General features: G+C 27.5%; 1 protein-coding gene across 1 annotated transcript in view; it reads left to right on the forward strand.

The window, feature by feature from the left end:
• Positions 1-14303, forward strand: part of LOC111618068 (interferon-related developmental regulator 1-like) — a 59619-nt gene extending 45316 nt beyond the window's left edge. Inside the window, exons 8-11 of the mRNA XM_023359495.1 lie at positions 6731-6865; positions 13215-13343; positions 13450-13533; positions 13627-14303. Of these exons, the coding sequence (XP_023215263.1) occupies positions 6731-6865; positions 13215-13343; positions 13450-13533; positions 13627-13710 (432 nt within the window). The 3' untranslated portion in view covers positions 13711-14303. The remainder of the gene's footprint in view (positions 1-6730; positions 6866-13214; positions 13344-13449; positions 13534-13626) is intronic.
• The last annotated feature ends 2745 nt before the right edge of the window (positions 14304-17048 follow it).

Raw genomic sequence — 17048 nt, forward strand, 5'->3', positions numbered from 1 at the left:
GTGCCCAATCAAGTCTGTCACTTTTGTGCTTTAATGAAAGTGGTGGCATTACAGCTTTTTTTCTGAATTTTAACATTGGAGATTTATTTAAAACTCTCCACACTGTTGTGCTGCTACAAGGCAAGTCTAATTCTTGTTTTATTTTTCTTACTGATGTTTGTTTTGTGGAGCAAACCTTGATGATTTGTCTACAATCTCGAGGAGTAAGCTTGGGTTTTGGACCTGTCTTGAATTTTGGTACATCCTTGCCACGTCTTTTTGATAAATAATCACCAACAGTTGATTTTGGACGATTTATATATGCTGCAATTTCTCTTATTGACTTGCCTTGTGATTTATAGGCATCAATCTGCCCTTTTTCATAATCAGATAAATTCTTTGTTCTACCCATTTTAGAACGTTGAACAACGTAAAGAATTTGTATTACAATTAGATATGTAAGCTAATTTGCATATTTCAATGCTTGAAACTAAACAATATTCTGTTTAAGTCATAAAATGAGTGCCTGTCCGGATAAATATGTAACTGTTTTTTTGTATAAGATTTTCAAAAATATTATTTTCAGTGACAAAATATTAATGTTTGATTAAAATTCTTATTTTGTAGTGTTGTCACTTAATGCAGCAAATTTGTGTTTCACTTTAATTTTTTTGTGTCCGTATAAATTTGAAACACACCTTAAACTAATAAATAGCATAAATAAGGTATTTCATATATCTTTCTCAAAAAATATTTAATATATTTCTGTTGTACAAACAACATTTTTATAAATTATTTTTTTAGTTGTTAGTTTATTATATACTAGCAGACCCCGCCACGTGTTGTTGTGGCTCAAAATGTATCTACTATAAATGTATAACACTTCCCCCGTGGGGGGAAATTTTTCGAAAAATTTCTTCTTGGTGTGCATTCTCTTGACGTACCCTATTAAAACGCGATCAAAAACGCAAAAACCCGCATCTAAAATAATATAATAGAAGCCAAGTTCTTCACGGTAAGCCTTAATCCTAACCATCTCCCTTCAGTGGGGGGAATTTTGACACGTATATTATATAAAAACACATGCATATTCGAATGCAGCGTTGTGTCAAAATTTCAAAGGAATCGGTAGGAACAAACGAACATTACATTTTTATTTATATAGATAGATAGAAGATGATCTGCTTTAGTTCATTTTCACAGAAAAGCATAATGCCTCACAGAAAAGCAAACTTAGGGCGTCGTACTCGTAGCGCCATCTGTTGGACATAAAAGCCTTAACCTAGATTATATATTTTAATTTATATGAATGTTTAACGGAATAATATACAGCCTATGTCCACCCTGAAGTTCCATTCTAAATACTAATGAAAGAATTTTTGAAATCGGATGAGTAGTTTCGGAGATTACCTGCTGCAAACAAACTTACATACATACTTACAAACATTAATCTATATCTATACTAATATTATAAAGAGGTAAAGTAAAAATTGTATATAAAAGATAATAATTGAATTATTGTCTACAATATTGGTAAGATGTTCAGTTATTTTACTTTGAATGTCAGCACTTTGAATACATATATTATAAGATAAAGACACCAGTTTCGGATCAGCCTAAGCATAAATCTATATATCAGCATGTATATTAGCTAAGTAATAACTATTTTTGCATTTATTTCTTTATCAGACTCTCATAATTGTCATTATACCTTTTCAGCGTAATAAAAATTATTTCATTCATTTTTACTTTGTTTATATGGACTATGACATTTTATCTACAATTAATTGAACCCCAGGAACCAATTGTGGGTCTCTTTGTACAATTTACGGTTTTGGCTAATACTCAACTGTACATGGTCTAAGAACAGTATAAATAGTTTGTACTTAAATATAATGTGGTTTCTATCTATGAAACCATTAACTCTCCTTGTATTGAAGAATACACCATATGTTCATTTAGTTTCCCTAATACTATGACCACCATTCATAACTGTATTTACAGCCATTTTAAGAGCTTCCTTGCTGTAACTAATCTGCCATTAAAAAAAAAGAGAGAGAGAGAGAGAGAAAATTTCTTACCTGTTTTGTTTAGTCATTAAAACTAAGCATTCATGTTGCCACTGTATCACAAGAAGCAAACATGAGTGAGAAAAATTGTCTCAGAAACATAATCAAAGGACAGAATATGAAGTTTGTTATTTTTTTGATAAATTATATCTTACACTATTATACTTACTTAAATTCTAAATATTATACTTATTACTATAATTTTAAAATGAACTTTCCTTAATTTTCAATTTTGCTAAATCAAAATCAACTTCATAAAATGAGTTCACTTTCATGCAATTCAGCTATAATGTGAACAGGAGCTTTAAAGAGTTAAAAGTTACTTGTATCTGTTTGATATGTTTGCTAACTGAAAAAATTATGACTTAAATCATTCTGATCCACAATTGGTCTCTGAACCTCAACAGTGCCTTTACCTTATATGTTAGAATAAGAATGATCTAGCTGTTTGGTTACTTAGTGTAATTAATATCTTTAACAATGGTTAAATTTCACCACTGTTAAAAGTGCATTAATGAGGTTATATATGTTAATCTGTTGACTATAATAATTGTAACAATAATTATTGTAATTTGTGAATGGTTTTAATACCAGTATTGTATGAAGAAAACAAGTAGTTTAAAAAAGATTCAGCTAATAATAATTATCTGAAGACCTGATTTTATTTAAACAAATGTGAAGTAATGAGTTTAAAATAAGCTTCTAAACAAAGAATACAATCTCACATTGTCTATTACTATGTTAAATTTCACAAATGTTATAATTAAATGGCACATCTAGGTTAAGATGTAGAAGTCAACAGTGCAACCAATAAATGCAATTTCCATTTTATTATACAGTATTTATGTATTTTACTTATGGTTTTCATATTTAAGTTTAAAACATAAACAGCACACCACTATATATAACAACTAACCTCTAAAAACCAATATCGGTGCGTTTTCTCCAAAAAAAAAAAAAAATACAATACGTTTCTCACCTGAGGAAGAACTTTATGTTCGAAAACGTTTGTGATATTGTATTTTTTTGGAGAAAATGCACCGATATTGGCTTTTAGAGGTAAGTTGTTATATTTAAGTTTATTATTAGGGCAGTTAGTAGTGCTATTTTTACCTTAAATTATGTATATTTGATGATTTAAGTTCATCAAAATGGGTTTGTTCAGGTTCTGAGTGGATTCACTTTCCATTATTTCTAATGGGAAAAATTGATTCTGACTTCAAACAATTTGGAGTTTAAATGACCTCTTGGAATGAATTAAGTTCAAAGTATAAAGTGCCACTGGATTTTATTTTAACAATTTGATATATTAAGCATACTCACATTTTAATAATTATATCAAATTGTTATTTTTTCTGCAATATATTAAAATTTTTAAGCTCTAATTATGTAAGTTTAAAAAATTTGCTTTATTTTATTTTATATAGAATGGTGAAACTCCAGATATAAGAATAAAATTTGGAAGAGAAACATTATATATTGATAGTTGGTGTAGGAAACATCAATATGATGCCTTTTGTCAATTATTGGGATCCGGCATGAATCTTCATCTTTCTGTAAGCATATACTTTTTTTAATATTCCCTTTCAGTGCTAAACTTTCATTTAATTATTAGTGAGATTTCAAAGTGAAAAAAATTACATGCTATTTTACATTTTATAGGTTAATGAATTGATGCGTGATATTTTTGAACTGGGACCACTTATAGATACTGGGCTTACACCAAAAATTAGTAAAATGGAACGAGTAAGTGTAAACTGTCTATTAACATAAAATTAATTCCTTTGATCATATTTAGTTATTTAACTTTTCATAAATTCATATTCATATATTTAACAGAATGTTGCAAATGCAGCTGCATGCAAAGCTAGAACAAGGACTCGTGGAAAATTAAGAGATAAAAGAGCTGATGTTATACGTTGATGATAATTTAGATAAATTAAGATGAATAATTAACTTTGTTATAATAGATTGGTTTTAACTTTTGCAGTTATGACAATTTTTCATTATTTTAATGTTTACAATTTCTTGATAAATTTAATATACTGTTGAAAAATACATCGACAGTGCAATATAATGATTATAAAATTGTAAAAAGTATTTAAAGATTCTTATATAGACATTTTTTGAAGTCTTATTACAGAATATGTGATTAATTATAAATAATTAAAATAAATATGATTGTTTTTATTTTTTTAAATCAGTCCATATTTACATTGTAATGACAACTTGTTTAATAGGCTAAATGTAATAATGTTTAAAATTATAAAATTATTTTCTCACTGCACTGTCAATGCCACAAAATGGTGTTATATTCTTATGTATATTTAAGAAAATGTGATTCCAACTTATAATAAACTTATGTAATTAAATTTGTAAATTTGGTATATTTTGAAATTGATAACGGATAAAAATTGTGCTTCCTAATTTTTATGTATCATATAAATTTAAATAATTATATTGTATGTATTTTAAGTTATNAATGTTTCTCAGCTGTGTTCTGGAGACCCCTAGGGTCTATGAATGTATTTCTGAGGTTCTTGAGTTTTCAGAAGAAAAAACAGCAGCATATCTGGAATAAAAGAATATGTCTTGTAATATTAGTCTTTATTAAAAATATTCACTAAAGTTTGGGTACTTGAAACACTGTGCATTTAAAGTTTCATAAATAATAAATAGTAATGCAATTTCTGTATTTAAAGGTAAACTAATTTACTTAAAATCTAATGTAATATTACATCTTGTAGTAGATAATTCAGAGTTTCAATATTGTAGTTTCCGTTATATATGTAAAAAAATAATAGTTATTGGGCTGCAATTTGAAAAAATTGTAGACTTATAAACTGTCTGTCTACTTTTTCCATAATCTTGGGAATGGAGTTAGATGAAATCTGAGACCAGATATAGAAACCTTAGGGGCAGGAGCCCCGATTAACTATATACGAACTTTCGATGCAAACTGAAAGTCATGTTACTTAATTCAAAACTTTTACCCTGAAAGATGTTAGATGGTACTGCTCTATTGTTAAAGGAAAAGCATGATGTATAAGTGCAAGCCACCACTAATTTGAGGTGGAGAGCATATATTTCAAATGAAATTAAAAACATGATAAAAATTTGCAGCCCGGTGTTGTGATGATGTCACAATAAATAATTGCTCATTTTTAATATTAATTTAATACTTCTGTTTTAGGTAAGCTGTCAAAATTTTTCCTATATTATGGGTAAGGTTCATACATGTCCCTTATTTTGAGGTTGTGTCCCATCATCCTAATAAATTTTGTTGGAACACAGAATTGTCCTGTATTTTGTAGATTTGTGTTGAACCTGAACATACATTACCTGTTCTAAGGTTGCATCTTTTAAAGTCCACTATTTGTGTTAATTATTTTGTAAATTAATAAATTGTAATATTTTGCTTTAAGCGAGATATATCACAATCACAATTTATTAATTTGAAACACAATCAGGATAGAATTGATTTGTTTTTTTATCACAAACATATCACTCTTAATGATTGTTAAATTTAATACATGATACAAATTTAAAATAATTTTTCAATGTTAAATTATCAAGAAAAAGCAAACATTTAAAAAAATTAAAAAGATACAATTAATTTGCAGTGTTTATGAATGTGCATGCATTTATTTTTTTCAAACAAAACAAATTGCATGTCTCTAGTGCCTGGGGTTAAAAGTTATTACTCTGTTTATGGTGTCGTGTTCCACTCTTCCTGCTTAACTGCAAAAGGTAGTGGAGTTTGCGGAATCTACATCAAGCAAAGTGAATAAATTTTTTGCTTCAAAAAGTAAATATTAGACATTGTTTATATATTATATGAACAAATACTACTATAATCAACTATAATAAGTGAGTAATTAATTTTTTTCCCACAATTACATAACAATTAGAAGTGATGAGTTTCCCATATGAAGTAGCCCAAAATAAGAAACTTAATCAATTTAAATTTGTTAATCATGAATTTTCAATAAATGGAAACTTGTTTAACTATAGTTTATATTGTAATGCTTTATTAGCTCAATCACCATTTAATTTTTCTTTTTAAGTGTTTGCATTCTAACTATTTCCAATGGTATAATGACTACTGTATTCAAAGAAGTAATTCAAAAGCTGTAATAATATAATCAATGATAATATTACTAAACAACTGAATTCTTATCAATTATTACAAAATGATTGAAAAGCTTATTGTACCAATATGTAAGTCTCAGCTTAATTAACACATTAAAAATAATTTTGCAAATGAGGCTAATAAAATGCTTGGAATTGTTTTAAAATCATCATTTCAGTGTAAAATTAAAACTACCTGCTGCATGTCACAAGTTTTATAGTCTAACTGATACAATATTAGAGCTTGTGCTTTAGTCTTTGTAGGTCAAACCTTTGCAGTTCTGCCATGATTATGCTGAAAAATGAGTAAATATACCTTTAAAGTGATATTAAAATTTATTTTAATAATTCTTACAGCTTTGCTGCTTACTTGTCTCTTAGTACTCCTTTAGATAGTTCCACTGCCTCCAGGAAATGATTTCATTAGTTTGATATGATGATTTTAGAAACACAACAATACACTTCACTGTAAAAAGATAAAATGCATAAATTTTATTTGATTAATAGTCAATTGATATTTTTTAAAATATCTTCATTATTTTTCTTTTTAGGATTATGAAGGTGAAAATATAACTGATTTGTGTAATAAGCTTCATGATTTAGCTACAGACTGTCATAAATCTAGGGCTAAAAAGGACCGTAGACAGCAACGTTCCAGTTTTCGAGATATATTGAAAGCAGTTGAGGTATTATTTAAATTTACTAAATATAAAATACTAGAATTAATTTTAATGTCAAAATCATAAAGTAGTATTTACTTTCACACATTGATAATTTAAATAAATTTAACTTCCAGTTTGAGAGAAATTTTTTAAATTAATGGAGAATAATTTTAAATGATATGCCTATTTAATTATAGCACTTAAAAAATTACCAGATAATTTTATTAATTCCCAGAAATGATCTATATAATAAAGAGCAAGGAATAATTTTAAATGATATGCCTATTTAAGCATAATTATAGCACTTAATTATAGTGCCTAATTATAGCACTTAAAAAATTACCAGATAATTTTATTAATTCCCAGAAATGATCTATATAATAAAGAGCAAGTGATGATTTTAGATACAATTATGGATAATAATAATCTGTAAATTCTATATTCAGTAAACCCTTGATTTAATGGGGGAAGATGGTGTCCACTGTGCCAAAAGTTTATTGTATTGATTGTATTTTAAAAACATACATTTTGTACATATAAATTTGTTATTAATGTACTCAAATATTGTTATAATGTACATTGAGTAATTTATAGTCATTGATGTATTAACCCAATCTCTTTTAATGTGCTCTGTTGCAAATAGAGAAGTTATATAGTTATTTCCTTTAGAGCAAAAATTTGTCTTTTAATAGACAGAAATTTTTGTTCTAAATTAAATCTAAAGTTTCTTAAATTGAGGGATTATTTAATTGAATTTAACATGTATGTACAGTAGACCCCCTATAACACAGGTTCATATAAGACGGATTCGTATAACAGGGTAGAAAAATTGTGATCATGTTCATATAACACGCTAAAAGAGGCTTGTATGACATGGTAAAAGAACGAGACAGATTGTCACGGCTGACTCGTGTCTCGACAGGATTGGTTGAATCTGGACCAATAGTGGACATTGCACAAACCGTTGAGTTTAAATGAGCAGCGGACCTACTAAAAAACATTTATTATTCAATGGCCATAAAAATTATATTTCTATTAATGATGTCTCCAAAGTTCAGCAAATTTTTCACAGAAGGAATAACTTATCAGGAAACACATGACGGTCATCCGATAAGTCACTCCATGACAAAAACAAGCTTAAGCAATGGCGTCTTCAAACGGTGCACACTTATTAAGTATTCCTACAATTTTTTGTTTATAGCATAGTTTGTATGGATTATTCTGAAAAAATTATACATGTTTTGGAAATGTTTAAGTCAAATTAGTATAGAATCGATTAATTTTATGGAAGAAAACAGCCATACCCCCTAAACTGCACAAGTGCCAGGCTGTGAATGGTTCGCGTATTTGTAAAATCTAAGTGACTCGTACAACACAGAATTCTACTGTATATGGCTAGAAATAATGAACTGTTGAGTTATTTAAGATGCTTGCAACAATAAATTGTGCAAAATCTTTTTTATTTTTGTGTTGTTAGTATGGTAGTCAGCAGTTATTTAATTTCATTGTAACAATGAAGTTAAATAACTGCTGACTTATATATGTGAATATTTTTTTAATTATGTGTATGATACAATATTTATAAAGTTTATTTTTTTATATAACAAATTACTCCGAGTTTTACAAAAATTTATTGGATTAAAATTCTTACAGAAAAATATAATTGTGATAAACAACAAAATGTATCTAAAACAACATTAAAAAAATTTTTTTAAGCACCAGTTTTTTTTAATAAATGTTTCTACTTTGATACACCCTTTACAAATTTTTAATGACTCCATCCAATACAGCACATACTACAAAAAAAAAACAAATATTGGTTTTATTTTAGATGGCCTGGTTCTGCAGATTTTTGCTAAAGATTTATTTCAGCAAGTCTCACTAAAACGTCTGAATTTGCTATTGTTCTGTTCAATTAGTTCATAGTTTTTTCTCTTGTAAAGTAAATATAAATATTATTTATTTTAATTCACATCTTAAATAAGATATTTATGAATTAGGTATATTGAATCTGTTCATTATCAGGCAGATAATCCGTTAGGACTTACATCAAAATAAGGTGTGTTTCAAATTTATATGGACACGAAAAAATTAAAGTGAAATCCAAATTTGCTGCATTAAATGACAAATGTTTTATTAAAAATAACATGGATTTACATGTTTCCACATTGCAAAATAAGAATTTTAATCAAACATTAACATTTTGTCAATGAAAATAATGTTTATGAAACTCTTATACAAAAAAACTGTTACATATTTATCCAGACAGGTTTCAAATTGCAAAGTTTTCTTACAATTTAATGGCCAATGTAACCACCATTTAACTTAATTACATTAAATACTCGATTAGGCATTGTTTCAATTAGATTCTGAAGGAATTCAATCTTAAGTTTATCCCAAGCATCTGAAATTGCTGCCTTCAAATCATGAATTGTGGAAAACTGCTTTCCATTGGCATAAACTGTACGAACCATCATCCCCCAAAGATTTTCCATCGGATTCAGGTCAGGGCTTCTAGCAGGCCATGTCATCAGATTAATATTTTTACGTTTAAACCACATTTTTGTTGATTTAGAGGCATGCACAGGGGCATTGTCTTGTTGAAAGATCCAATTTGGTCCACAAATATTTGGTCCAGCTTCCAATAAATGATCTTCAAGCATGCCTTGATACTTCTTTGAATTCATTCTTTGAGTTATAAATGCTAAATCTGTGGTTCCGTTGAATCCAAACGCACCCCACACCATTATTGATCCCCCACCCATTTGGCGTTTTGAAAATATTTGTTTTTCGGTTCTTAAATCGTGCCAATAATACTTCCAACCGTCTGGACCATCTAAGTTGAATTTTTTTTCATCACTGAACAAAACTTCAATCCATTCTTCGGACCATGTCATGTGTTTTTGTGCCCAATCAAGTCTGTCACTTTTGTGCTTTAATGAAAGTGGTGGCATTACAGCTTTTTTTCTGAATTTTAACATTGGAGATTTATTTAAAACTCTCCACACTGTTGTGCTGCTACAAGGCAAGTCTAATTCTTGTTTTATTTTTCTTACTGATGTTTGTTTTGTGGAGCAAACCTTGATGATTTGTCTACAATCTCGAGGAGTAAGCTTGGGTTTTGGACCTGTCTTGAATTTTGGTACATCCTTGCCACGTCTTTTTGATAAATAATCACCAACAGTTGATTTTGGACGATTTATATATGCTGCAATTTCTCTTATTGACTTGCCTTGTGATTTATAGGCATCAATCTTCCCTTTTTCATAATCAGATAAATTTTTTGTTCTACCCATTTTAGAACGTTGAACAACGTAAAGAATTTGTATTACAATTAGATATGTAAGCTAATTTGCATATTTCAATGCTTGAAACTAAACAATATTCTGTTTAAGTCATAAAATGAGTGCCTGTCCGGATAAATATGTAACTGTTTTTTTGTATAAGATTTTCAAAAATATTATTTTCAGTGACAAAATATTAATGTTTGATTAAAATTCTTATTTTGTAGTGTTGTCACTTAATGCAGCAAATTTGTGTTTCACTTTAATTTTTTTGTGTCCGTATAAATTTGAAACACACCTTAAACTAATAAATAGCATAAATAAGGTATTTCATATATCTTTCTCAAAAAATATTTAATATATTTCTGTTATACAAACAACATTTTTATAAATTATTTTTTTAGTTGTTAATTTATTATATACTAGCAGACCCCGCCACGCGTTGTTGTGGCTCAAAATGTATCTACTATAAATGTATAACACTTCCCCCGTGGGGGGAAATTTTTCGAAAAATTTCTTCTTGGTGTGCATTCTCTTGACGTACCCTATTAAAACGCGATCAAAAACGCAAAAACCCGCATCTAAAATAATATAATAGAAGCCAAGTTCTTCACGGTAAGCCTTAATCCTAACCATCTCCCTTCAGTGGTGGGAATTTTGACACGTATATTATATAAAAACACATGCATATTCGAATGCAGCGTTGTGTCAAAATTTCAAAGGAGTCGGTAGGAACAAACAAACATTATATTTTTATTTATATAGATAGATAGATGATGATCTGGTTTAGTTCATTTTCAAAGAAAGGCATAATGCCTCACAGAAAAGCAAACTTAGGGCACTGTACTTGTAGCCCCATCTGTTGGACATAAAAGCCTTAACCTAGATTATATATTTTAATTTATATGAATGTTTAATGGAATAATATACAGCCTATGTCCACCCTGAGGTTCCATTCTAAATATTGGTGAAAGAATTTTTGAAATTGGATGAGTAGTTTTGGAGATTACCTGCTGCAAACAAACTTACATACATACTTACAAACATTAATCTATATCTATACTAATATTATAAAGAGGTAAAGTAAAAATTGTATATAAAAGATAATAATTGAATTATTGTCTACAATATTGGTAAGATGTTCAGTTATTTTACTTTGAATGTCAGCACTTTGAATACATATATTATAAGATAAAGACACCAGTTTCGGATCAGCCTAAGCATAAATCTATATATCAGCATGTATATTAGCTAAGTAATAACTATTTTTGCATTTATTTCTTTATCAGACTCTCATAATTGTCATTATACCTTTTCAGCGTAATAAAAATTATTTCATTCATTTTTACTTTGTTTATATGGACTATGACATTTTATCTACAATTAATTGAACCCCAGGAACCAATTGTGGGTCTCTTTGTACAATTTACGGTTTTGGCTAATACTCAACTGTACATGGTCTAAGAACAGTATAAATAGTTTGTACTTAAATATAATGTGGTTTCTATCTATGAAACCATTAACTCTCCTTGTATTGAAGAATACACCATATGTTCATTTAGTTTCCCTAATACTATGACCACCATTCATAACTGTATTTACAGCCATTTTAAGAGCTTCCTTGCTGTAACTAACTCTGCCATTAAAAAAAAGAGAGAGAAAGAAAATTTCTTACCTGTTTTGTTTAGTCATTAAAACTAAGCATTCATGTTGCCACTGTATCACAAGAAGCAAACATGAGTGAGAAAAATTGTCTCAGAAACATAATCAAAGGACAGAATATGAAGTTTGTTATTTTTTTGATAAATTATATCTTACACTATTATACTTACTTAAATTCTAAATATTATACTTATTACTATAATTTTAAAATGAACTTTCCTTAATTTTCAGATTTTGCTAAATCAAAATCAACTTCATAAAATGAGTTCACTTTCATGCAATTCAGCTATAATGTGAACAGGAGCTTTAAAGAGTTAAAAGTTACTTGTATCTGTTTGATATGTTTGCTAACTGAAAAAATTATGACTTAAATCATTCTGATCCACAATTGGTCTCTGAACCTCAACAGTGCCTTTACCTTATATGTTAGAATAAGAATGATCTAGCTGTTTGGTTACTTAGTGTAATTAATATCTTTAACAATGGTTAAATTTCACCACTGTTAAAAGTGCATTAATGAGGTTATATATGTTAATCTGTTGACTATAATAATTGTAACAATAATTATTGTAATTTGTGAATGGTTTTAATACCAGTATTGTATGAAGAAAACAAGTAGTTTAAAAAAGATTCAGCTAATAATAATTATCTGAAGACCTGATTTTATTTAAACAAATGTGAAGTAATGAGTTTAAAATAAGCTTCTAAACAAAGAATACAATCTCACATTGTCTATTACTATGTTAAATTTCACAAATGTTATAATTAAATGGCACATCTAGGTTAAGATGTAGAAGTCAACAGTGCAACCAATAAATGCAATTTCCATTTTATTATACAGTATTTATGTATTTTACTTATGGTTTTCATATTTAAGTTTAAAACATAAACAGCACACCACTATATATAACAACTAACCTCTAAAAACCAATATCGGTGCGTTTTCTCCCAAAAAAAAAAAATACAATACGTTTCTCACCTGAGGAAGAACTTTATGTTCGAAAACGTTTGTGATATTGTATTTTTTTGGAGAAAATGCACCGATATTGGCTTTTAGAGGTAAGTTGTTATATTTAAGTTTATTATTAGGGCAGTTAGTAGTGCTATTTTTACCTTAAATTATGTATATTTGATGATTTAAGTTCATCAAAATGGGTTTGTTCAGGTTCTGAGTGGATTCACTTTCCATTATTTCTAATGGGAAAAATTGATTCTGACTTCAAACAATTTGGAGTTTAAATGACCTCTTGGAATGAATTAAGTTCAAAGTATAAAGTGCCACTGGATTTTATTTTAACAATTTGATATATTAAGCATACTCACATTTTAATAATTATATCAAATTGTTATTTTTTCTGCAATATATTAAAATTTTTAAGCTCTAATTATGTAAGTTTAAAAAATTTGCTTTATTTTATTTTATATAGAATGGTGAAACTCCAGATATAAGAATAAAATTTGGAAGAGAAACATTATATATTGATAGTTGGTGTAGGAAACATCAATATGATGCCTTTTGTCAATTATTGGGATCCGGCATGAATCTTCATCTTTCTGTAAGCATATACTTTTTTTAATATTCCCTTTCAGTGCTAAACTTTCATTTAATTATTAGTGAGATTTCAAAGTGAAAAAAATTACATGCTATTTTACATTTTATAGGTTAATGAATTGATGCGTGATATTTTTGAACTGGGACCACTTATAGATACTGGGCTTACACCAAAAATTAGTAAAATGGAACGAGTAAGTGTAAACTGTCTATTAACATAAAATTAATTCCTTTGATCATATTTAGTTATTTAACTTTTCATAAATTCATATTCATATATTTAACAGAATGTTGCAAATGCAGCTGCATGCAAAGCTAGAACAAGGACTCGTGGAAAATTAAGAGATAAAAGAGCTGATGTTATACGTTGATGATAATTTAGATAAATTAAGATGAATAATTAACTTTGTTATAATAGATTGGTTTTAACTTTTGCAGTTATGACAATTTTTCATTATTTTAATGTTTACAATTTCTTGATAAATTTAATATACTGTTGAAAAATACATCGACAGTGCAATATAATGATTATAAAATTGTAAAAAGTATTTAAAGATTCTTATATAGACATTTTTTGAAGTCTTATTACAGAATATGTGATTAATTATAAATAATTAAAATAAATATGATTGTTTTTATTTTTTTAAATCAGTCCATATTTACATTGTAATGACAACTTGTTTAATAGGCTAAATGTAATAATGTTTAAAATTATAAAATTATTTTCTCACTGCACTGTCAATGCCACAAAATGGTGTTATATTCTTATGTATATTTAAGAAAATGTGATTCCAACTTATAATAAACTTATGTAATTAAATTTGTAAATTTGGTATATTTTGAAATTGATAACGGATAAAAATTGTGCTTCCTAATTTTTATGTATCATATAAATTTAAATAATTATATTGTATGTATTTTAAGTTATGAGAAATTTAATAGGTAAAAGAAATTGTATTTATTTATTTTGGAAAATAATATAAAATAATTATATAATTATTATATTGACTAATAGTCAGATATACTGTTTTAAATAATTATATAAGTATATTTTAACTAAGTAACTAAATACTAAAAATATTAATAGGGCAAAAAATAGTAATTTATTTATTTTGGAAGATAATGTAAAAATAATTATATAATTATTACGCAGACTTTAATGATCAAATATATTGTTTTAAATGATTATATAAGTAAGCTTTTTTTATCATATAATTAATTACAGAGGATATTAATTTGGGAATTCTTATTTTATAATTTTTTTTCCATTTTGAAATTATATTTATCAATATCTGGTGGTGGTTGGGTATTCTTATCAAAGTACAAGTCATCTGAGTGTGTATCAAATAAAGTGGTTGAAAGATTGAAGATTTTATGAAAACAGGTGCCTATATAAGCTAGTGATTTAGCCATTTGTTGACACACTGAAATAACTTGTATAATAACTGATGATAATGTTGAAATAAAATTCTGTAGTTCTGATTGTAGTAAATAAGTTTTTCTTGTTTTTTTCTTGGGATTTAATAAAACTACAATTTGTAAAATAAACTTTCGTTTTAATAAAATTTACTTTTTTATAGAATAGTTGAATTTGATTGTACATAATTTGAAAACAAAATTTATTAATTCTTTTTTTTTATGGAAAAATTGTTTAAATATAAAAACAATGAAATTATAATTCTTAATTTTATTAGAAATAAATATATTTCTAATAATCAATATTTATAATACTTTCTATCATTTCTTAATTAAGTAGCAGTGTTTTAGAAAAATAACATTTATTTTACTTAGTTTTAAGTGATAGTTTTAGTTTTATGATATTTTTGTATCAAAAAACATTCAGTATCTTTAAGCCAAATCATCTTTTATGTTCAGATTTTAATGAAACAGACTTATAAAAGTAGACAATTGAAGGAAAAATTTATAATCAGACATAATAGGATGCTTTATTTCAGTAGTAGTATTTCTAATTCTTAAGATGTTTAGTTATAATTCTTATCAGCCTTAATGATTAAAATAAATAAATATGAATATATTGAAAATATAAAAAGTAAGTATTCATGAATAGTTGTTTGTTTACTTTTATAAAGAACAAAATTGTATTTCGTTTTCGTATTCTTAATTAAAAAATGTAATGTTTCAGTAAATAGCCTGATAGGAATATCCTCATCTATAAATAGACTAGGTCGTATGATAAATTTTAACTCTTACATACCGTCTGACGATATCAGTCTGCATATAAACAGCCTTATATAAATGGCGTTTTTAACAAATGGTCTGTAATATAAATATGATATACGTATCACTTAGAATAATTAACTGTTTAAATCGTGCTGGGAACCCGCGTCGCACAAAATAATAAATACTGTATATCAATTTCTCGCCTTAAGGAAATATGCAGCAAAAATTCTATCGTCATTTTCTACAACAATTTTTTCCGCAATGAATTAATAAAAAGTAAAACAAGAAATCGGCTAACACTCGCATCAAAACTAATTTAAAGCTAGCAATAAGTAGTAATCAACAAATATTCCGGATGTATTGCATTCACATCAGTTCCAGAAGTCTATTTATAATCATATATGAATAAATAATTGTGATTTTCCAGCATTAGTTTTTTTCTCGTGTGCGGCCCGCGTTAGTTTAAAAGTTTTAAATGTGGCACATTAAATAGAAAAGGTTGCCCATCCCTGGTTAAGATAATTAATTGTTAGTTAAGTTTAATTTATGATTTAGAGAGAGAGAAATTAATCCTTACTTTTTCGCTAATCTGACATTGTTATATAATTCTGATCTCTATATAAGCATTCAATACTTTTTAAGTTTTGTGAAGGTTCCAATTCGAATACGATCTGGTCACTCGTAATTTTTCACGATTAATTCTGCTTAAGAGGTAATGCCCCATTTTTTAAATGTATGCCAATTCCTATGCGATTGGGCTCACTCATATTGGACAAGTTGGTCCACGTACTGTAATATATAATAATAATTTGACATTGATGACAACCAAATATTCAACATGTCCTTAAAATATGTAGGCGATTTTCAAATATTTTCATTTTTACATATTAAAGGGCACGTGTTTAAAAACAAAAACATTTTCGAATCCTTTTATTATTAAGCACTTTTATATATTTTGCAACTCATATTCTACCTTGTAAAACGTTTGTATCAATATTATGCAATTTTAATGAATAGCTTAAGTTAAAATTTTGTTTCAGAACGGGTGGTTGCTGGATTGCCAAAGCAGCTAAGCTACTTTGAGAGACCCGGGTTCGAATCTGGATTAGTACTGTTTAGATATCGCTTAGTAGTCCGTTCCATTGCGGGGCTGACTGAAACTGATGGGTCTGTTATAAAGGCTTTCTTGGTTTCTGCTATGTCGAAGCAGTATATCGCACATCAGGTTTACCTGGACGATGTAGACTATTAGAGATTTTACGAGTCAGCATATTTTTAAGTTCTGATTAAAAAAAAAAAATTGTTTTATGGGAAAAATTTATAGTTAGGTCTAAAATATTAATATGATAAAATACGTAATGGTGATGAAGATGTAGCTTGACTTATGTTTTTAATTTTAGTTATGCCATTGATATTTTTCTGTTTTCTATTATTCGTTCTAACTCATGCATACACGCAATTTGTGAGAATATCGGAAAGATTAGAGAAAGTTATGTTTATTTTATTATATTTATTCATTAATATTTAT

Source organism: Centruroides sculpturatus, unplaced genomic scaffold, assembly GCF_000671375.1.
Source record: "Centruroides sculpturatus isolate CEXI.00-Female unplaced genomic scaffold, Cexi_2.0 scaffold155, whole genome shotgun sequence".
Classification (NCBI taxonomy): Eukaryota; Metazoa; Arthropoda; class Arachnida; order Scorpiones; family Buthidae; genus Centruroides; species Centruroides sculpturatus.